This window comes from Thamnophis elegans, chromosome 4 (genome assembly GCF_009769535.1).
Source record: "Thamnophis elegans isolate rThaEle1 chromosome 4, rThaEle1.pri, whole genome shotgun sequence".
In the NCBI taxonomy this organism is placed as follows: Eukaryota; Metazoa; Chordata; class Lepidosauria; order Squamata; family Colubridae; genus Thamnophis; species Thamnophis elegans.
Window position 1 is genome coordinate 32,277,010 of NC_045544.1, and position 22,305 is coordinate 32,299,314.

Below are 22,305 nucleotides of genomic sequence, written 5' to 3' on the forward strand. Positions count from 1 at the left end.
AACAATTTAAAATAAAACACTATAAGCAAAGCCTTTTTCAACAATCAAGCTTGAGTTTATCCTTTAGGTGATTAATGTGAACTTTTTCAGGAATCAATAAAATCATGCAATTTAGTGGTAATGGATAAATTAGTGAGTGCCTAGGAATATTCGCCAATCTTGATTTAAGTACTTTCATTTTGAAAATTTCAAAAATGATCTGAGAAACATTTATTGGATATGTAAAGCATTTTCAATTAAACAATGATTTACCTCATGTAAAGCCTTTGCTTCTTGCAGGTTTTGTACACTTATTTTAAAACCATAAGAATTGTTCAAAGATGGTCCTTCAATCTGAGAAGTTTCTTTCTTTTGAGTATTTATAGTAGTGAACTGGTTCTGTTAAATAAAACAACAAACTTTTAATAATTAAGGGTAATTTTTTGATAATTTAAATAATTTAATTCTCAAAATCTTATTCACTAGTGTGTATAAATAAATACTCAGGTCATGTTCCAGGCAGAAAATCACGGTCATATTGTTATAATTTCTAATGCTTTTTTCACAATTCCAATGGGCCCCTTTCTGCTAAAACAAGACTTACACCTGGAAAATATCTCTGAAATAACCACATGGCTAAGGAAAGCTTGTACATTCCCCTCTTCAATATGCTGCACTCAATTATAGTTGATTACAAAAGACTGGGAAGCTGCACAGCTAATACTGACGGCATCAGTAATACTGTGGTTTTAGCATTTAAAGCCATAGTTATAGCCACATAATTGCAACCTACACCACATACTGTTTCCTAGGTTGTTGCTAATGCTTATTAGCACATCCTTCAATCAAAAAGGTCAAACTCAATATGTCAAATGTGTTCTTCAAACATGGAACGTTTAAGTTCCCCAAAAAGCATTAAATGTTCACCATCAGTGTAATCTTTAAATGCATTTTCAAATGCATACTTTTATGTGTAACAGCTAGCAACAAGTTTTCATATTAAGTCAGCAGAAATGAACCTAAAAGTGATTTCTGATATGATCACAGAAAGTCATTTTACAAATAATTCCTAAGCAATTTTCAGTATTCAAAGGTATTTATTTTACTCTACTAGGCTCATTTCAGAATGCCCTATCATATAAACTTCTACAAAGAAGTTAATCTAGAATGAAATGAAGCTGGACTACCTTAAAACAAAACTTAAAAGACAAAAATCAAAACCCAAGTTAGCATAATGTTTCATTTTTTTCTTACTTTAATTTGTGTTGTTAAAAGTACTTTACGAAGTGCATCAACATTTCTTCCTCGTCTAGAACTAAATTTTTGAATATCTCGTCCTATGGCTGAAAAAAAATATTAATTTGCATTGTAAAAATTTCTATGCATTTCAGTTACACAGCTCTACGCAGCTTAAAATATAATGAGCATGCACACCAACAAAACAAGTATACTATAAGACCAAATTACATGAATACAACTCTGAATTAACTTCAATTCAAGACAGAATGACAGTTGGTCTTACCTGAACTGTTGTTTTAGGAGGTTTTGCAGGATTAACCAGGATTGGCTATTGTGATGTGCAATTGGCCTTGAGACAGAGTTAATATGAAGCCACGCCTCTGTGCTCCTTGCTTCTGGTTCCCAGTTTCAATGAGTCAAGACCACTGCAAAACACCTGAAAACAAATCATAAGGGAACACATCCTACCCCTGAACTCCCCCAACCCCTGGACTAACTCTAGGGCGGGAACCTGGCTAATCCTGCAAAACCTCCTGAAACAACAATTCAGGTAAGACCAACTGTCATTTTCTGGAGGAATTTTGCAGGATTAGTCAGGATTGGGACATACCCAAGTTAACGTCTCTCAGGGGGGGCACTATTGGTCCTGGGCCCCTCATGCGCTACCACCTGTTGTAACACCCTACAACCAAAGGCTGCATCAGCCGATGCAAACGCGTCAAACCTGTAGTGCCTGATAAAGGGAGACGGGGATGCCCACATAGCCGCCCTGCAAATCTCCACAATAGGCGCCTGTGTGGCCCAGGCCGCCGAGGTAGCCGCACTCCTGGTGGAGTGTGCTGTGATGCCCTGGGGCACTGGAAGGTGCTGAACCTCATAGACCAATGCGATGTCCATTTTGATCCACCTCCCTATAGCCAAGGAGGACACCTTCTTCCTCAGGGAAGATGGATAAAAGGAAATGAAGAGCACCTCAGACTTCCTGAGACTCTCCATGCGCCTCAGGTAAATTCGCAAGGCACGCCTGACATCCAGTTGGTGCCAAAGGCGCTCCCTATCATGAGACGGGTCCGGACAAAAATCCGGTAATACCACCTCCTGCGACCTGTGGAAAAGGGAGTTAACCTTGGGAACAAAAATAGGATCCAGTCGCAGGACGACCCGATTATTGTGGAATGTACAAAAATCCGACCTGGAGGACAACGCCCCCAGTTCAGAGATGCAACTTGCTGAGGTGACCGCCACAAGGAACACTACCTTAAGGGTTATGAACTTCAGGTCAACCGTCCTCAGAGGTTCGAATGGTGCTCCTGCCATTGCTTGGAGAACCGTAGTGAGGCTCCATGTCGGAAACCTGTGGACTACTGGGGGACAGAGATTCCCCGCACCCTTCAAAAACCTCTTAATTAACGGGACCTGGGAAAGTGGAAGGAGCCCCTCTCCCCGAATAATTGTGGAGAGGGCCACCACCTGTCTCCTGAGGGTGCCGTGTGAGAGCCCCCTGTCCAATCCATCTTGGAGGAACTCCAAGACATGCGATACCGAAGCCTCACAAGGATTTGCTCCCAGGCACCACTCTGCAAAGACCCGCCAGGTGGAATCATAAATCATAAAGTGGTGGAACCCTTGCATGAAGCCTCAACTGTGGAGATCACCCTCTGTGAAAGCTGGGCGGCCCTTAGGTGCTCCTGCTCAATCGCCACATGGTTAGCTGCAGCCACTGTGGCTCGGGATGCACCAGGTTTCCCTATCTGAAGTCCACATCCCTCTCCGGGATCCTCCACAGGTGTGACACTGATAGGCACATTAGGTCTACAAACAACGCCTGGCGTGGGAGGGAGGAGCCAATGTCGCAATGATATGGTTGTGTGGTCTCAATGCTCTGAGACCACAGCCAACACTTTTGCCAGTGGGTGGTCCAAACGGACCTAAACCGTCCCAAAGTGACGGTGAACAGGAAGAATACATCTTGCTGATCTCGGGGATACCGCAAAATCCCTGAAAAAAGCAAGAGAAGTTTTTCAAGCCAGCGACAAAAAATCCAGCCAAGGCTGACAAAGTCGGGGCAGCTCCAAAACGGAAGGACACGGAAAGAGAAAGTGTTTCCAGCTGGTGAGGAATTTTTATTGTTTTAAAAAAGAGACTGCCTATAAAAACTCAAAAATCAATTTAAATTGAAAAATAGAAGAATCAAGCGGCGGAATTAAATTTGGAATGGTTTTGGACAGTGGTTATCTTACTTTTTAAATGTTATTTTCATGGATCGAATCTATGCAAACCTTTTGAAACGGATGGATTAAGTTTTCTTCTGCTACCTTCTCCTTGTGACTCTGTAATTTACAGACTAAAGTTTTCCTCTTTTATTGCTGTGGGTATTTTTCTAATTCATTTAAAGATTGGACCTCTTTTTCTAATTTGAAATACAAGGAGGATGGGAGGTTTTGTTGATCGGAGTTTTGTGTATTCAAAACAGAACTTTTTTCTTTCTTTCATGGATTGCTTTGACTTGGCACAAGGTTTTACTGTTTGGCTACAGACTGATAAGAGCACACAGATGTCCCTTTGAAGTGTATTTTCAACCAGAGAAAAGTGAAAATAACGTTCTTTGTGAATCTATGCTTTAATTTTATTAATCTTCCAAACTAGAGCAGCTGTGTTTGTTAGAATGACACAACATCAAGAAAAAAATAGAGGTCTTAACTTTGCAAAATATATTTTCAGAACTAAATGGAATATGGAATACCTAGAACACATAACAAGAAAATATGATGAAAAAATTGAAAATGTTCATCAAATGCAAAACAGGGTGATTGAAACTCAAAAAAACGAAGTGGAAAAATGAATATAAGGAAACTAAACCTGCTGATATCTATAGTAATTGGTTTGTTCCTGAAAATGGAAAGAATGGAATACAGAAAGAGGAATTAAATGGAGAGGAAATCTATTCCAAAGGTCAAGATATAGAAGAAGATAAAATTAAAGAATCTATGGACTTAAAGAAGTTTTGATTATTAGGGGGAAAATGATATGATACAGGATATAGTCAAATAAAGGAGGGATAATGATGACAACATATATATATATATATATATATATATATATATATATATGTATATGTATATGTATATGTATATGTATATGTATATGTATATGTATATGTATATGTATATGTATATGTATATGTATATGTACATGTACGGGTACAATATAAGGAAACTGGATGAAAATTGCAAACAGTGATTTGGAAAGGAGGGTTAGAAAAGTTTGTTATTAAATATTATGGATGTTTAGCTAGAATAGGACATAAGGATTCAGTGTTATTGGAGGATTTTAGAAATATTAAATGAAATGCCAGTATGTGGTTATGTATTAAATCTTGGTATATTTTATTATGGACGTTTAAACAATTATAGTCAAATAAAAACTGAGGTATAAGGGTAACATGTATAAATATCTGAGTTAAAATACTTGAGCTAATATGAATTATGCTTGATGACTGTGGAAGAGATGCACGAAAGCCTTTTGTAACCAACTGATACACTTTCTACAGTATGTAAAGAAGGAAGATTTTATGTGTTGTGTTTGTTTCGAAAATAAAAAATAAAATTTATATTAAAAAACCCACGCCCGGCGCGACCAGTAGGACGCCACTAAGGCGAGTTCCGCCCTCTCTGATATCACTTTCCGAACTACCCCAAGGAGAAGGGGAAGAGAAGGGAAGGTGTACAGCAGGCCCTCCAGCCACCGAATCCGAAGCGCGTCGACTACCTCCGTTCCCTGAGTCGGGAACCGAGAGAAGAACCAATCCACCTCAGCGTTCTGCGGTGCGGCAAATAGGTCCACCTCCGGATGGCCAAACCTGGAGCAGATGGCCCAGAACAGTTTCGGAGAAAGGCTCCACTCCCCGTGTTCGACCGTGGCCCGACTGAGCCAGTCAGCTTGATGGTTGTTCACTCCTGTGATGTGCTCTGCCCTGAGCGATCGAAGATGGCTTTCAGCCCAGGTGCCGAGAGCCATCACCTCGGTCCAAAGAGTCTTGGAGTGTGTGCTGCCCTGTCGGTTGACGTGGGCCTTCGCCGCCACGTTGTCGGTCAGCACCAAGACGTCTTGATCCCGAACATGGTCCTTGAAGTGCCGCAATGCCAAGTGAATCACTCGCAGTTCCAGCCAATTTATATTATGTTGGAGATCCAACCAGGTCCAACGCCCCTGCGCCATCCGGGATTCCAAGAGAGCTCCCCACCGTACAAGCTGGCGTCTGTTGTCAGGATGAGGCGCTTTGGCTCCCTGAACTCCCAGCCAATGAGGGAGAGCCAATGAGAGCTGCACCTGTGGTGTCACTGGAACCTTTTCCTTGGAATTGCTGGAGTTTGACTTCTGATGTGGCAGGAGATGCCACTGGAGCGGCCTCGTGTGTAGATGAGCCCAAGGCACAACGTCTATGCAAGAAATGAATTTCCCCAGCAAGCTGGAGAGCACTACTACAGGAACAAAACGTTGACTTCTACCTTGTCTAACTAAAGCTAACAAACTAACTTTACGATCGTGGGACAGCTTCCCCAGCTTAGGAGTCTATGATGGTCCCCAGGTGAGTAATCCTGGTGGCGGGAATGAGGGAACTCTTATCTAGGTTAACCGAAAAACCTAACTGCTGTAGTGTGGATACCACCAACGAAAGATCCTCCCTCACCCGCTCAAACGATGCTGCTTAGACTAAGATGTCATCGAGATAGCATTGGACCCTGACAGAGCACTCACGGAGATAAGCCTCAGATTTTGAGGGATCCTCATCATCAGACATATCTACCTCTCTCTGAACCCAATTCCCCGCCATGGAACCCTTGCTAGCCAGAGAGGAAGAAACAGGCCAGCACACCTCCAAGGAGGAAGGCCTTAGCCTGGCCTGAGCAGTGGAAACCCCCCCCCCCCAGGGACCTTTGCCACCATTGAGGGTCGCACAGATCCCTTCTGTAACCCAGCAGAAATTCCATGTGAAATTGCAGAGGAGATAAACCTCTGCTTGCTGGAAGCTGCTCCATGTCTCTAACGAAGGAATCCTCCTCCTCCTCTTGTGCACAGCCTTCAGACTGTGGAGCCAATGATGGCCTGATGGGACTATCCTCCCTGCACTGAAAAGGATCCCTTAGATAGGGGCCCTGTTCCACCATGGAGAGTGGGGGGGGGAAGGTGAAATGTCCCTGAGATACACTGGAGAATCCCCCATGAGGAGACCTAGACCTGGATCTAATGGGCGATCTAGACCTCAAGGGAGAACTAGGCCTACCCCTCTGTTCAGCCCTTGACATCTGCTTTTCCAAGGCCCTGTGCCTCCTTTCCTCATCCTTCTGCAAGGCCTTGGAGGATTTTCCAGCTGCTGAAGTTTTTCGCAGTCTCACAGAGGCTGTGGGCCTCACTCGGGCCCCACTGGAGGTCCCCTCCCCAGGGGACAATGGGGGGGGGAATCCAGCCTCTCCTCTGCATCTGCCAGGGCACCAGGTCAGGGCTCCACCAGGCCCAGCCCACCAGAAAAAGCAGCGACCAAAAAACAGCTTCCCCCAATCACTTACGGCTTCCATGTGACGAAATCAGCCTCTGGTAGACCTTTCCTGCCTGTTTTGCTGTCCCACACCGCTCCAGGCCTCCTGGCGTCGATCTAGGCCTTCAGGGGCTTGCCGCTGCCACCGCTTCAGAAAAGATGGCCACCCAGGAAGGCAGGGATGAAAACAAGGCTTCGTAGTAGCCTCTGCACCAGCCCTTGCGGCCCGCAGGAATTGAGGCCCCCAAATGGCCGCCGTAATGGCGTTCTGCCTCTAAAGCCCCAAGAAGCAACTTTTAAATCCCTTACCGGCGGCCGGGAGCAAGCCACACCAAGGGGAGGCTTCCAGGTATCAGATGGAGGCAAGGGAAAGAAGGCAGGGTGAAGGAATTTGCGGGATGGCATTGGATTGTTTTTGGAAGAATCAGGAACCAAAAGCAACCTGTCTTTCTTCGGCCAGACAGAGTTGAAACTGGGAACCAGAAGCAAGGAGCACAGAGGTGTGGCTTCAAATTAACTCTGTCTCGAGGCCAATTGGACATCACAATACCCAATCCTGGCTAATCCTGCAAAATTCCTCTGGAAAACTGTATAGTTTTTTGTCAGGAATATTACAATGAGCAAAGGTCCCTTCCAACTCTGTATTCTGTACAATGGATTAAATTATGTATAAAAACTTTGAAGGTTTATTTTAATTAAAAAGTTGCAGAGCACATGCTTTGCATTCAGAAAGCTACTGGTTCAATCACTGCAAATACTGAGTAAAAATAAAGAGTATTTTCCAGATAGAATACATGTTGTACATGAAACAAGCAAATATTAACGCAATACTGAATCACAGAATGACATTTGATCACATTTTATTTTGATCTTATGCAAATTAGGAAAATGTTGCAAATTCATTAATGGTTTATTTACTTGGTTATATTTATGACGCCAATGTCTTTATATATTCAAATATTATGACTATTTTAAATGAGTAAATATTAAATGGCTATCCTTTATGTTTAAAGCCATATTTAATATTATATTCTATTTTTGAAGTATAGGTAGTCACTCTAGTCTTGAAGGATATGGTAGAATGCCCTCTTTTCAAGAGACCATCACTAAATGTCTCCATTTTGGACAATTATCATCTAGTTTGCAATCCAATCTTCTCTTCTCTCTGAAAGCATTTTTCTCCTTCTATACTTTTACTTTCCAGAAAACTGCGAAGGTCCCTTCTAAGACACTTCCATACTCTTCTTGCTTCTATGGGCTGATACCTCTCAAAGTTATTCCCACATCCTATTACAGATACCTCGGTTGTCCTTTCCTCGGTAACATCTAACTAAACTGTTAGATGAGATTATCCATCAGTTCAGGTTTTGGTATCATGAATACTCTAGTAATACCCAATTTTGCATCTCAACTCCAGGCTGCACAGGTGAAATGGTCAGTTACTAAATCAGTGTCTGGAGGCCATTTAGGTCTGAATGGAGAGAAACAGACTTTGGCTCAAGCCTGACAAGACTGAGTTGCTGTAGTATTGGGTTTCCCTGTGTTGGGTAGGTTTTCACTGTTGGTCTTGGATAGCTTGATTAGTAAGCAACTCTCTGGTCTTTCTGGACTTGATGAGCAGATGGCAGCTGACACCTCTTGTGTGCCAGTTGTCTCTTTTTCTCAACTAGGAGATCCTATAGATAGTTACTCATGCCCTACTCATCTAATGACTGGAATTTGAAATGTGTTCTACATGGGGCTGCCCTTGAAGGCAATCTGAAAGGTACAGCTATGTCAAAATGCAATGGCCTGAGCAATTATGGGTATCTCATTTTGCCCATGTGTTACTACACAAACAGCAGTGGCTGTCAGTTGGCTTCAGGGTGCAATCTGAAATATTGGCCATTACCTATATAGTCCTTTATGGCATAGGGGCTCATTTTCTTAGGGACCACCTGTCTATAATAGTTTATGCCTATTTGGTACATTCAGGCAGAATAGCTATGCCCCAGATCCCCTCAATTAAGCATTGCCATTTGGGGGGATGGAAGAAGTGTCTTCTCTGCCCCATGGAACAGCACTCCCAAGGGAAGTATAGTGTTAACTTTCTTGGGACTCCAGGCTCTATAGACCAAGTCTGGAGTTAGTGCCTCTGTGGAACTCACCAGATTTTTATTGGTTTGGTTATTTTTAGTCTGGGCTGCCACTTTTTGTTTTGTGCTTTTAACTTTTTAAATCTGGATACTGTAAGCCACTCAGGTGTTGTGGGGTGGGCAATCATAATAAACCTAATACAAGTAAGTAATGCGATAACTAACTGAATTTAGTTTTAAGTGCTGTATTTCTTTGGTCATAAGCTTACCTGATAACGGAGTACATCCAAGTGCTTCTTCTTTAGACATATGTTCCCTGATAGGTGTACTATGAAAGCAAACATCAGAATTGTCATCTGGTTCTTTGCTCAATGGGGAGACACAAAATGGTATGTTGCTTTCCTTTTTGACAGATTTCTGTTCTTTCTCAGCTACAGATTTATTTTCTTCTAGAGAAGACAATATACCCTCTGAGTCTTCTAAATTAGATTGCTTAGAATCAGTGGGTACAACTTGTTGCCAGGGAGGAAGTCCTGGTGAATCAGGAGAACTGTAATTGGTACAATCTTCCTCTTTTTTATCCTTATCTATTGCTGCAGGGACAAGTGGCATTGTCTTTACTTTAACAATAGACTTACTCATTTCAGAGACATTTACACCAAACTTTTCCATAGTTTGAGGTGATGTGGGATTTGAAGATGAAAAGCACAGATCTTCTGATTGTACAGCAGGTTTGCTTGGTATACCAGAACTCACAGCAACCTTGACTATCTGATCACACAGATTCTTAGGCAAAGACATATTGTTCAAACTCTCATCAATCTTTTCTATTTCAATTGATTTGATGACAGCTCTTTTTTTAAAATATTCGTAATCTTCTTTGGCTTGAAGCCATGACTGAATTTGCTGATAGCTTGGTGCACATTTGCAAGGCATGATCACTATCTTTTTGTCATTAATTTTACGGGTGTTCCTTTGTTTTTTATCAGTAGAAAATTGGCTATTTCGAAGGGGAGAACCTGGCCTAGGACTCTGTGCCATTGCCAAAAATGCAGTCTTCCAGAGTTGTAGTCCCTCCAAAGAGAAATCTCCTTCAAATTCAAGTAGATCATTTGGAAGTCTAGATTCTACTGTAAGTACTCGTCCTCCAATCTCTCTGTAAAAATAATTACTTTCATTATTTTTCTCATAAACAGAATTGATTTTATTAGTAGTCTTATTTGTCCTTGCTGTTTTCATCCATCTAATACTTAAATATAAGTATACATTTATTGTATAATGGAAACTTTCCTATCTTCTATTGAAGCCCTCAAATCTATTCTATAAGTATAATCTTTATTGTCATTGTACTTAAATACAACGAAATTGGTTCATATTCTAGAAGGTCTTCAACTTCCAACTCAGATTTGGAAAGAACAGAGAGATGAAGAACATATAATCTGATTTACCAGGAAAAAGTATTATCTTCAATACAAAACTACTATATACAATAAAATATACAGTAAATAATAAAATGTGGTTAAATTATCTAAGCAAAAGAATAAACTTCAGTCAAAACCCTTTAGGGTCTAAGATAAGGCCCCAAGGTAATAAATTAAATAATTGACTATGAATAACTTTGTTGAGACCCAGGAATATTAAAATGGTAATTTATCTAGTTTCATTTAAATACTTCCGAGTAATACCCAATCATTCCTACATGTCATATTCACAAGGATTATTTAACGATACAAATCAACCAAAGTGTTTTACTTTTATAGCTGAAATTTAATTGTGATTCTATGTAGCTCTAACTTTCACCTTGTAGGCATTCACTGTGTAATGGGTCCAGAAAGGAAGGCTATATTAAATTGTATCCAACTTTTTAAATCTTATGTAAAAATTTAAACTTTTTTATTGATAAAGAGAAATATGACTACAGAAAGTCCTACTGACTATCTATATAACCACATTACCTTGGCTTTTCAGGTACATCAGAGGGGTTGCTGCAAAAAGGTTCTTGATAAATTGTTTCTGCCAGATCATGATCTAATAAAGTTGACATGATTTCTTCACGACTGGGAGGTGACATTAGAGGTTTAAGGATGTGAGCAGCACGAACTGTAGAGCTCCCATTTTTTGACTGTGATGGAGAGCTTGTAGATCTAGGTGAACTGTCAGGAGTTGGTGTTAATCCCTCATTGTTTCTTGAAATATACAACTCTAAATCTTCAGAAGCAGCATCCATAAGTTCACCATCGGGGGAAGATAAAATAGAAGAAAAAGAAATACCAGCTGAATCAAGCAATTGCCCAGATTCAGAAATGACTTCCTTTCTAAAGGGATTTTGACTCCAATCACCATTTGGAGATGAAAGATTAAGAAAAATTGCTTTCTTCATAATATTTCTATCCAACTGAAGTTGTTCTTTATGACACATTTCAGCCTGCTGACCAACTGCTGGTGAACCAGGTTGAGACGTAGATGGAAGAATGGTTTTCCACTGATTGTGGAGAAGATTTTCATTGTTTTCCAGACATCTTTTATCAAAACGTTGAGGACTATGTTGGCCAGATCTTAACCAAGATTGAGTATCTGTATTATGCATATTTTCTTCCTTTGATATTTTATTATGATTCAAAAATTCAGTTTCTGCTGTTTGACCTGGATAATGGTCCTGAGCTACATCACTCAGAAACTTCTGTGGTAAATTTTGATCTGCTGGGACAAACTGACTTGCAGAATACAAACTACAAAATCCAGTCTGCCCTATAGCATTAATATCAAAATTGTAATTATGATCAGGTGACAGACTATCTTCAAGTGAGTAACAGCTTTCAAAACCTGCATCTGAATAAAGAATAGAAGTATCAGTAAGTGTAACATGGCCAGTTTTATTACTTAGTTGTTTGGCTGAGTCTTTTAAAAGCTTTACCACCTTTTCTTTAGATTTTTTATCCCTGGGAATACGAGGCTTTCTTGAGGATGCAACAGAACCAGGTTTTTTTGCTGGTTTATTTGAATCAGCAAACAAGGATGCATCTATGTTTGACTGAGATTTAACTGATGCTTGTTCATGAATGTTGTTCATATGCATTTTCTGTTGTCTCTTTTGGAGCAATTCTTTCAGAACTGCTAAGCCAGATTGCCCTTCATTGAATGCTGAAGGAGTTACCAGACCCTTGCTCTTACATTGAGAATCTGTTTGGGCTTGAGATATTGTTTCCGACACTACTTTTTGTTTTGTATTTTTTTCAGGGCTAAAATGTGCCACATCCAAAATAAATCCCTTCTGTTTCTGTTCCCATTCTAATTTGTTCATCGGACTTCTTAAAGAAGCTATAAAGCATTTTTTTGGTGACTGAAAAGATCCATGGCTTTCCCCAGAAGTTTTTAAAAAAGAAGAAATATGATCAGCCTGCTTTGTTGCTTCTGACAAATGAACTATTTGCTGCTGATTATCTTTACAATGAAGGTTACCAGGATGAATCTGATCAGTATTGATCACATCAGAAGAAATACAGTTTTCATTTACTTTTCCCACAGAGGATAAAAGTTTGTTTTGTGAATTTGTAACTTCTTCTGTCTTTTTAAGTGCATCCTTAGAACTATACGCCTTCAGTGCTACCTGAGATATACAGTTACACTGGTCATATACATTATTTTGAATTGAGGATTCTTCCATCCTAAATATACCACTCTGACTGTTAGATCTTTGGAAATTTATTTTGGCTTTTTCCCTTCCAGATATCAGAGAAGCTATGTCTGGATGAAGATCCTCTGTCAAACTGAAACCTTGGTGTCCAATAGGCTTTTCATTTTCCAACAATGACTGGAAATAAATCAATGGATTTACTTGGGCATTAGCTGTTAATGAAAGCTGTGCTGAAGATGGATGTCCTGTAGTACAGCTAGTGGATGCAAGCTCTTTTGTAAATGGTTGTGAATTTCCCAGGTTGTGAACATTCTCAGGTAAATCCCAGGGGTGTGGTGTAGGTTTACGTTCTGTTACAGGAGGAATACTATTTTGACCATCTGCAACTGTCACCAATGTTGAAACTTTTTTAAATTTTTGTTTCTGTTTTGATCTTGGCTTTTTCTTCAAATTATTTCTAGGTTTATTAGACTGGTTGCTTTTTTTGCTTCTTATAGTAGCATTAGCAAATTGCTTTCTACATTTTTTAACCTGAGTTTTTGACTGAACGTGTTTTCCTACATTGGAATTAACAGTTTTACTGCTGAACGTATTAGTATTTTTAAACACTAATGTTTCTTTTTCTAGATTACATGCAATTTCTTCAGCATTTGGATCAGTGGGAGACCAGCACCGGGGTGGGGATACATTAACTGGACTTGCACTTCTTTCTGACAGAAAACCTAATTTAGACATAACATCACTATAATTCAAGTCACAATCTTCAGTTTCAGCATTGTATGACGGCAGAGGAGCGGAAAGAAAGGCATGAGTCCTTTTTCTGAAATACAGGGTTCTTCTAATAGTTTTACTTTTTATATTTTGTGGGTTCCCACCCAGCCTTTTCTTGGTGGACTTACATTTTGCTTTTCTTTTGTTACTTTTCTTTGGTGTTAATGGATAAATAGGATATTTGGTTGCAGGTGAATCAGGAACTTTTGGCCAGAAGTCCTTCAAAGGTGCAAGCTTCTTATATAGATTCATTCTCTCTTCAGTAAGTAACACTTGTTCCTCACTAGAATCTATTTTCCCCAGCTTAACAAGCATATTTTTCCGCCCCCTGAACCTATTAATAATAATATATTTTATAATAACAGGTGGCAATTTTCTAGAAAGTCGCCTTCGTTTTCTAAATTTTTTAGAACCATCAACATCTTCATCATTTTCTACAGTAGAATGAGGTAGCATGATTTTTGAATTATGTATGCCCAAACTAGATTCACTGTCTTCAGTTTCATAATTTATTTTACGTTTAGCTCGGAGTGTATATTTATTACTACACAGCCCAAATGTTTGCTCAGATTCTTGAGCAAAATCTTCAAAATGACAATCAGTATAGTTCCTAGTGTCTTTGGACATTTTGTTTTCAAAAACCGTATGATGAATTTGAGTATCATTGGGTAACAAAATGTCTCTATCAGAAATATTGCTACTTGCATTATCTTGTACATAGCAGCTTTCTTTTGTAGATAAAGTATCCATGGCACTTGAAGACTGCTGATTGCTAAGAACCATTTTCTTTTTACTTCGTTTTAGCTTAGACTGTTTTTTGCAGTGTTGTAGTTTGTATGTCACAGGGCCCAATTTCTGCGGCTGATTGAGGCAATTAGAAAGAACTACACTAGGAAAGAACATATAGTGTGCTGCCTGTTGATTTACATTTGTTTTTTCAGTCTTGTGTTCCTCAAATTCTTCGTATCTAAGTTTAAAGTTATTAAGGCTATCTCCGTCAGTGCTTTTTTCAGAAGAAAGAATAAGAGTCTGAGTCTCTGAGCAAGACATAGTTTCACAGTTTTCTGGTGCTGGGAAAAGGCTATTTAAATCGGTGGTGTTTGCTTTTATATTTATTTCAGAAGATGTTTTATTTTTGGAATAAACTAAATCTACAAAGTTAGACTTCTTTGTTAGAATATTTTCACTAATTTGGTGGTTCATATGCTGAGATACATCCTTTGCAACCTTTCTAATTCCAGCATACTTTCTGCTAGGCAAGTGTCTGTTTACAGAAGAGATGTCTTCACACAAAACAGGGCCTTTTTCACTTTTATTATTTTCCTGATGTGGCTTTTCAGAATGAAGGATATTGTTGAAGGATGCTGGGTATTTCATGTTGTAAATACTTTCATTTGAAAGAGAATGGATTGATAAGTCAGGTCTTATATCTATCATGCTTGGTTGAGTAAGACCTTCTAAGTCATCAGTATTCAAAACATGAGAAGAAAGGGCACTTGTGTGTTTACATTGAAAAGTTATTTTGGCAGATGATGGGGGTTCCAGAGTAGCAGCATCTTTATGAAAAATTGTAGTCTTTACAGTTTTACTTGTTGCAATTGCAGAGGTGTGGGTCCGAGAACCTTCATTGTTCAAAGGATTGTCTAGAACAGAACAGATGATTTTTTAAACTATTTTTCCCCTGAGGTTATATTGTTTAAACTATCAGCAAGTATACAGATGTTGTTTGGCCAAATAATAATTCTTGATGATAAAAGAATATAGTTAAAGAAATTCTAAGAGCATCAAGCAGTAGAAGACCATAATGTGGTATGAGAGATATTTTAGATAACATTCATAGAATTTCACAATATTTATAAAAAGACTAGCTGATAACCTTGTGTTGCCAGGGGATTTATTTATCCCAATCATGTATTAGACAGGAAAAGAAATGAATTATATGCATAGTATCAAATCAAAGTAATTTTATTTACAGGTGTTTAGCATAATCAAAGCCTTGTTGAAAATGTCAGGACCAAATGTAATTTTTACTGTTGGATTTTCCCCCTTACCAGAGGGAGTCCCCTTGTGGAGTACTGTGAAGCAGTTACCATGGCAACTCCACTGCAGTAGAAGCCATTTTAAGGCACAACAGGCTGTACCTTAACAGAACACCCCCCACAAGGGGTCTTGGCGGTGTTTTAGCCCCACAGTATTTGTTTTCAGAGAGTAAGTCATTGGTGTACCAAGTTTGGTTGAAATTGCTCAAGGCATTCCAGAGGAGTGGAGCAGTGGAGTTGCCATATATGTATGTATGTATGTATGTATGTATGTATGTATGTATGTATGTATATATGTATATATGTATATATGTATATATGTATATATGTATTTAAAGTCACAACCCCTAGTATGCCCCAATTATGGGAGGAAGCTAACTGCTTCCATTCTCTGTCAATCGGCTCGTCACAAGAGTCCATCATGGCAGAAACCCAATATTTTTACTGTTGCCTTTGTTATATTTGTGTTTTATTTGTGCTGAATAAATAAATAAAGGGAGACTAATATAGATCTATTTCAAGCTATTTAGCTCTCATCAGCTAGCCATACCCTCACTGGGATTTGAACCTGGGCTATATTACATATTAGGCAGACGTCTTAGCCACTCGAATCCCAGTAAGGGTATGGCTAGCTGATGAGAGCTAAATAGCTTGAAATAGATCTATACTAGTCTCCCTTTATTTATTTATCAGCACAAATAAAACACAAATATAACAAAGGCAACAGTAAAAATATTGGGTTTCTGTCGTGATGGACTCTTGTGACGAGCCGATTGGCTTAATGGCTAAGACGTCTGCCTAATATGTAATATAGCCCAGGTTCGAATCCCAGTAAGGGTATGGCTAGCTGATGAGAGCTAAATAGCTTGAAATAGATCTATACTAGTCTCCCTTTATTTATTTATCAGCACAAAACACACACACACACACACACACACACACACACATATTATGGAAAGCCCCTAAGTTTTGACAATTACACTTAATTTTGACTACTTAATTTTTTGATGGTGAACCACTTGAAAATATTGGCTCAATGTTATGATTGGGGTGGTTGAAAATAAACTCAACAATTTCACCTAAAATTTAACTTTATGATATATGTGGGGCAAGCTTCCTATCAAATGCTTCTGCAAAGCACCTAATCCACATATGTGACACAGAGATTGTAATGAAGAACTATTGTTTCTGGGGGAAATGCAACTGTAAAATCCTTTAAGTATACTTACCACCATTTTCATCTGCAGTTCCATCTAATTGAGGTATAGAAAGGCTTGCTAGAAGCACATTATCATTCCAGTCCATATCATCTTCAGAAGAACTATCATCTTCACCTGAACTTTGATTTCTACTTCTGCCCATTGACCTATAAGAAATACAACCTATTTTACACATTTGAAAACTTCTGATTATAATCTGGTAGTTCAATTATGACACATTTAATCTTGGACAGAAAAGACAAATAAATCTGTAAAATTCACTTTCCAGGTCGATGACAGTCTGATGAGTATTATTGTTGTGATGAGATCACTTTCTGCTCAGATCTAAAACTGTATCCCCTTCCTGGGCAAAGTTATTGAGGTGAAATAGCTGTTCAGATTGGATGAAACTAAATTTCTAGATAAATTTCAACTAGGGTTTAAGTCTTGTTTGAATTGTCCATCCTATTAGATGGCTTTTGCTGAGACATAGGTAGGCAGAGTTGATTCTCTATAATTTTTGATACAATTTATCATGGCATACTATAGACACATTTTAAATTTGGACCTGTTTTAGTGAGTTGCAAATAGATGCTATATGTGTCTTCTAACACTTTCAATTCTCTTTCAAATGAAGCACTACATAGGCTTATTTCTTTCCTCTATCAATACATCTAATCTCTTCTCTATCAAAATCCTTTCCAATCTTACTACAGTTTTCAAAAATATGACAATTAGGGCTAAACTAGTCACTAGTATGACTATGTTTTAATTAAGGCTTCTAGATTACCTTGCTTAAAGTCGTATCTACTGCACATTAGGCTGACTGAGCTTACATTTATTCCTATACATTGTCCTACAGATATGTTTTGATATTATATTAGATCATGGATAATATATAGATTATATAGATTTTCTTCAGTAGCATGGAAGGTTCAATACATTGAACTTTGATTCAGTACTTGATCAGTACTTTTATCAGATGCCCAAATGTACTAAAAAAGAATATACCTTCTCTTTGCATCATCATTTGAGCTGCTGTCCCATTGTTGGGACATTAGCAAACTGAGCTCCATTTCTTCTTTTTCAATCTGTGGCTCATTTTCTTCATCATCACTGTTCTGAAGATTTCTATGGTGTCCAGAAGAATAATGCTGTGATGATGCATTTTGTTGTACAATCTCATACCCATCATCCTCCAATTCAGCTAAAATGGCTTGATCAGCACTGTTATTCACTACAGGAAAAAAGAATGTATTTTTGTATTTTTTAAAGAAATCACTGTTAAAAACAATCTCTGCATTGGTTTTTGTTTTAATAAAACCTAAAAACCTCCTCATCTCAATGCCATAGATGAATGAAAATATACTAGATTTTTCATTTTTATTATCATTTCTCTCATGTATCTTAACATGTGTTTACTGATTGGTCAGATATGATCAACATTATGTTGGCTTACATATTCCACGTTGAGCACAAATCAATGGTTTATTTATTTATTTATTTAGCATATGGTGATGGTACATTAGCTAGGACACTACATGGTTGGTACAGAGTAGTGGTTTGGCTGCCTAAGGCTGCTAGTCCATTTGGTTCACACTTGCATGCTATCCAAGGTGTGTACCACAGAGGGTGAACTAGCTCCGTATTCAGAATGGTTAACAGTGTTCTTCAGTGTCATCCGGGGTGTTTCCCTCTGATGTTGCCTCGCAATTGGGGATTGCATTTGAGCAAGTCCTGCACCAGTTGAGATTGTACTTCCATACAAAGTACCATAATTTTTCCCACTGAAGTGGTATCTATTTATTTATTTCCATGTAACATGCTTTTGAACTGCTAGGTTGGCAGAAGATGAGGCAAGTGATGTGAGCTCACTTTGTCATGTAGTGCTAGGACTTGAACTGCTGGAGCAAAGACCACCTCCAAGATTTTAAGCCACTAAGCTAATACACCTTTTTACAAATGAATGGTGACAATGGGAGGAAAAAATACAGCTATGAGTTGGGGGGAAACGGGACCACCTTATGAATGAATGCAACCTAGATGAAAAACATATGTTAAGTGATATGAATGGACTGATGGAAACCAGACAAGAAAATGCAGAAAAGTAATTTGATAAGTATTTTTCAGAAAACGGCCCATTTATTTCAAATTTTTGCCTTCAATATATGTATACATACATATAGCAAAGGAAGGAATCTAAGGCATTATTTGTTATAAACGATTGAGGGAATTAGTGAAGAAAGAAAGAAGAGTTATTTAAAGTGGGACAGCCATATCTGAATGTGCTAATAATGGATTTGGGGAGGAGTAGATATGGAAGAAGAGAAATGAAGGAAAATAAAGTGAAAGAATGACTGAATAAATGTGTAAGTTTTGTATGATAAATAGTACAAGATAAACTCCAAGCGAGTACATGAAAAATGAAGCTAAAGAAAAAGTTGTGGTAAGTACTTGAATTAGTGTTAAAAATATGGTTTTAAAGAATGCTATCAAAGAGAACAAAGGTGAGAGGAAGACAAATATGATGTTGATGGAAATAAAAATTATATTAGAAGTGGGTGAAAAGGGTTTAAACACAGAGTCTTTAGAAGAGTGTACAGAAATGATGGACTTATTTGGGAAGAAACTGAAGAGAAAGAATAGGGGAAGAAATATTTTAGCAACTTGCAAAGAAATGTTAGTGATATGTTGAAGAATGCTATTGAAACAAGTACTACAAAATGTTAGGGTCCAGGAAAGAAGTGGATGAAAACACAGTGAAAATGCTGAAAAATGGTAAGATTATATGGTTGGGAAAGGTACCGAGGAATGAGTGATTGATGTTGTGTGGATTTGGAAAGGCACATAGGGGCATTGAGGGTCAAAAGAGTGCAAGGAAGTCATGGAGGAGAGCTAAGAGGTGCCATGGGAGTCAGGTAGGGTCCACAGGAGGATAACAAATGTCAAGAAGGGTGCATGAAAGCACCATGATGGGTCAAGGATGGCATGTGGAGGTGGTATGAGTTGGATCAGGGAAGCACATGTGACTAGCATGGGTTGGGGACGGTGTATGAGAATATACAAGAAGTGCTACATGGGTTGGGAAAAGCATGTGGGCGGAACAGGTCAAGGAAGATAGCCGCCTGGGGAAATACAGTGGCGTAGATTGAGAATGATGCATAGAGGTTTCTTCCTCCCTGTTCCTCCCTTCTTTCCTTCTCCCTTTCTAGCAGGTAAGTGCCTGCTGCTGGGTAGGGGAGGGGGGAAATATTAGAGAAAACTGGCCATGCCAGGGGGAGGGGTCAAATGGATAATTAGTCTGGAATCCCTATATGGGCACAAGAAGGCAAAGGCTGACCTTCTCCTTAAAGCCACTGAACGTTATTTAGTCTAATCCAGGTACAAACTTTCAGTCTGAGAAAATTCCTGTGTATAAGCTTGAGAAATAAACAGCTAACTGAACTCTTTACATGTAGATCTGGTTGTTCACCCTGACAGCAAGGGATTGCAAGAATGGTTGGGAAATTATCATGGAACATTGAAAATGAAGATCAAATGACCACAGTAGCAACCTAGCAGCAGCAAGTAGCACTGAAACAGCCACAACCTTTCCAAATTTCATTCCTTTCCGAGTCATAGGTCTCAGATTTTGGACACATGTTTTAAGTTTATTCATTTATATTTCACATTTCTAAACTGCCTGACTCACTCAAAAAAACACTCTGGGCAGTGTACAGTAAAACATCAAAATCTAAAAACAGTATGTAAAAATTAAAATGTCAAAGAGTTAAAATTTTAAAATGAAAATCAAGAGTTAAGTTTGGATAGAGCTAATGAGAACTTTAAAGAACAATCAGAAATGTGTGAACAAGTTTAACTGGGTGGATAGAAGCAATGATAATTTGCAAGGTCAGAGAAGAATAGAGAGGCATAGTATTGTAAAAAATAATTTCCTTTTCTACTACCTTTTGCCTTTAATTTCTCTTGCTTAATAATTCTTATACTTTCCACACATTTTAGGTATGTGTATACGATGAGTATGTAAAAAAAGAAACCAAATGCATGGATATACTGTAAGTAATAAAAAGGGAACCCACTAATAATTCTTAGATACTTTTTAATTATCTGATTTCCTGCTGTTTTAAACAAGCAAGACAAACAGGGTGATTAATATAATAAAGCCACACAAATTCTTACCAAAGTAATTAAAACACTTTAATATCTATACCTAAATATTCTTAATCCTTACTTAGAAAAGTCTTTGTGAATTATACTTACTAAATCTCTGAGATACGGGTTGGAAATATTGACTATTTTCCATTATATTCAAAATGGCTTCTTCATTTATAAGTGCATCCTCTTTGTATTTGCTTTCAGAATCTTCTAAAAAATGAACAAGGATTCTGGGTTAGCTGCCAATACTGTTTTACAAATATCACAAGACTATTAAATTCTTAAAATGTGCATTTACATTTTGTGAAGATATAATATACTGGGAACATGCTTGTGGTTCAAGAGAAGTAAGATGTCTTTATACTTTATTTTAATAAAATGATACATAAAGCAGCTTTCTTTTTCTTATCTACTGGTTTTTTTTGTATATACCGTATTTTTCAGAGTATAAGACGTACTCCCCCCCAAAGAGGGTGAAAATTTAGGTGCGTCTTATACACAGAATGTAGCAAAAAACGTGAGGCATGAAGGAGGCAATGGTCTGTGGCAATCCCTGCAGCCTGATTGGAGGTATTCCAGGAGACTGATCCACCCGCCAATCAGCTGCTCATGCAGAATCAGGCTGCAATGTGCTGAAGCTGACCTGGCCGTTCACTATTTGCTGCAAGGATGTGCCAGAGTTTGCAGCAGCAATCACATTCAGAAAGTACACAGAAGTAACTGATTCAGCAGGATTCAATAACTTCTCCTTATGTATAATATAACATATTAAGTAAATATACAATACCCAAAGCAGGTTTTCCAACGTGGTAGTTCAGCAGAGAAGTTTCACTTTCCGTTTTAATTTCAGATATCAGCACAGCATACAGTTTTAGTACAGTACAAGCCACACCCAGGCTTCTTGCTGTTTCCTTCCTTATTGCTCACACAGCAAATACTGTTTGTTTCCAAACAGCCCTCAACTCTCTTACATACTGACAGGACGCTAGCCAGATGAATACCATGGATGCTGGTAGGCAGAGGCAGAATTTTTTTTTTGTATTTTCCTCCCCAAAAACTAAGATGAGTCTTATATTCTGGAGCGTCTTATACTCCGAAAAATAAGGTACATTTGTTTTCTCTTGTTCAACTGGCCCCAACTCTTGGAGATTGCCCAGACAAGTAGCCAAAGTCACCCTGCTGGCTTTGTGCCTAAGGTAGAACTAGAACTGACAATATTTTGGTTTCTAGCCTGGTATCTTAACCACTAAACCAAGCAGCTTTTCATATTATATATTACATATACATACTACATATACATATGTAATACATATTACATATTATATAGACTTAAATATATGTACTAAATTTCCTTTATCTCCAAATACTGAGTAAGCAATAAATGTGAATTTGTTAATTTCTTCAGCAGACTGGAATTAATCAATACATCTTATATATAAATCTTACCAGAATCTGTTGAAAATTTAACAAATACAATACATTATAATGTTCCATCCTAATTATGTTAATATTACAAATATTACCAATATTCCTAATAATACATGTAGTTATAGCATGCCATGTATATATATGTCTTAAAAGTTCATCTTAAGCCAAAGTTAAATAGTCAAGATACTTACCAATAATAAAAATGCATATTAACATTAAATAGGATTATACTCATAATATTCACACAAAG

General features: G+C 38.3%; 1 protein-coding gene across 1 annotated transcript in view; it reads right to left on the reverse strand.

Annotated features, from left to right (window-relative positions):
* REV3L (REV3 like, DNA directed polymerase zeta catalytic subunit) overlaps window positions 1-22,305 on the reverse strand; it is an 88,200-nt gene that overhangs the window by 32,365 nt on the left and 33,530 nt on the right. Inside the window, exons 10-16 of the mRNA XM_032215688.1 lie at window positions 20,733-20,837; window positions 17,484-17,709; window positions 16,503-16,639; window positions 10,785-14,877; window positions 9,099-9,985; window positions 1,234-1,322; window positions 253-378 (exon numbers count right to left, since the gene is read on the reverse strand). Of these exons, the coding sequence (XP_032071579.1) occupies window positions 253-378; window positions 1,234-1,322; window positions 9,099-9,985; window positions 10,785-14,877; window positions 16,503-16,639; window positions 17,484-17,709; window positions 20,733-20,837 (5,663 nt within the window). The remainder of the gene's footprint in view (window positions 1-252; window positions 379-1,233; window positions 1,323-9,098; window positions 9,986-10,784; window positions 14,878-16,502; window positions 16,640-17,483; window positions 17,710-20,732; window positions 20,838-22,305) is intronic.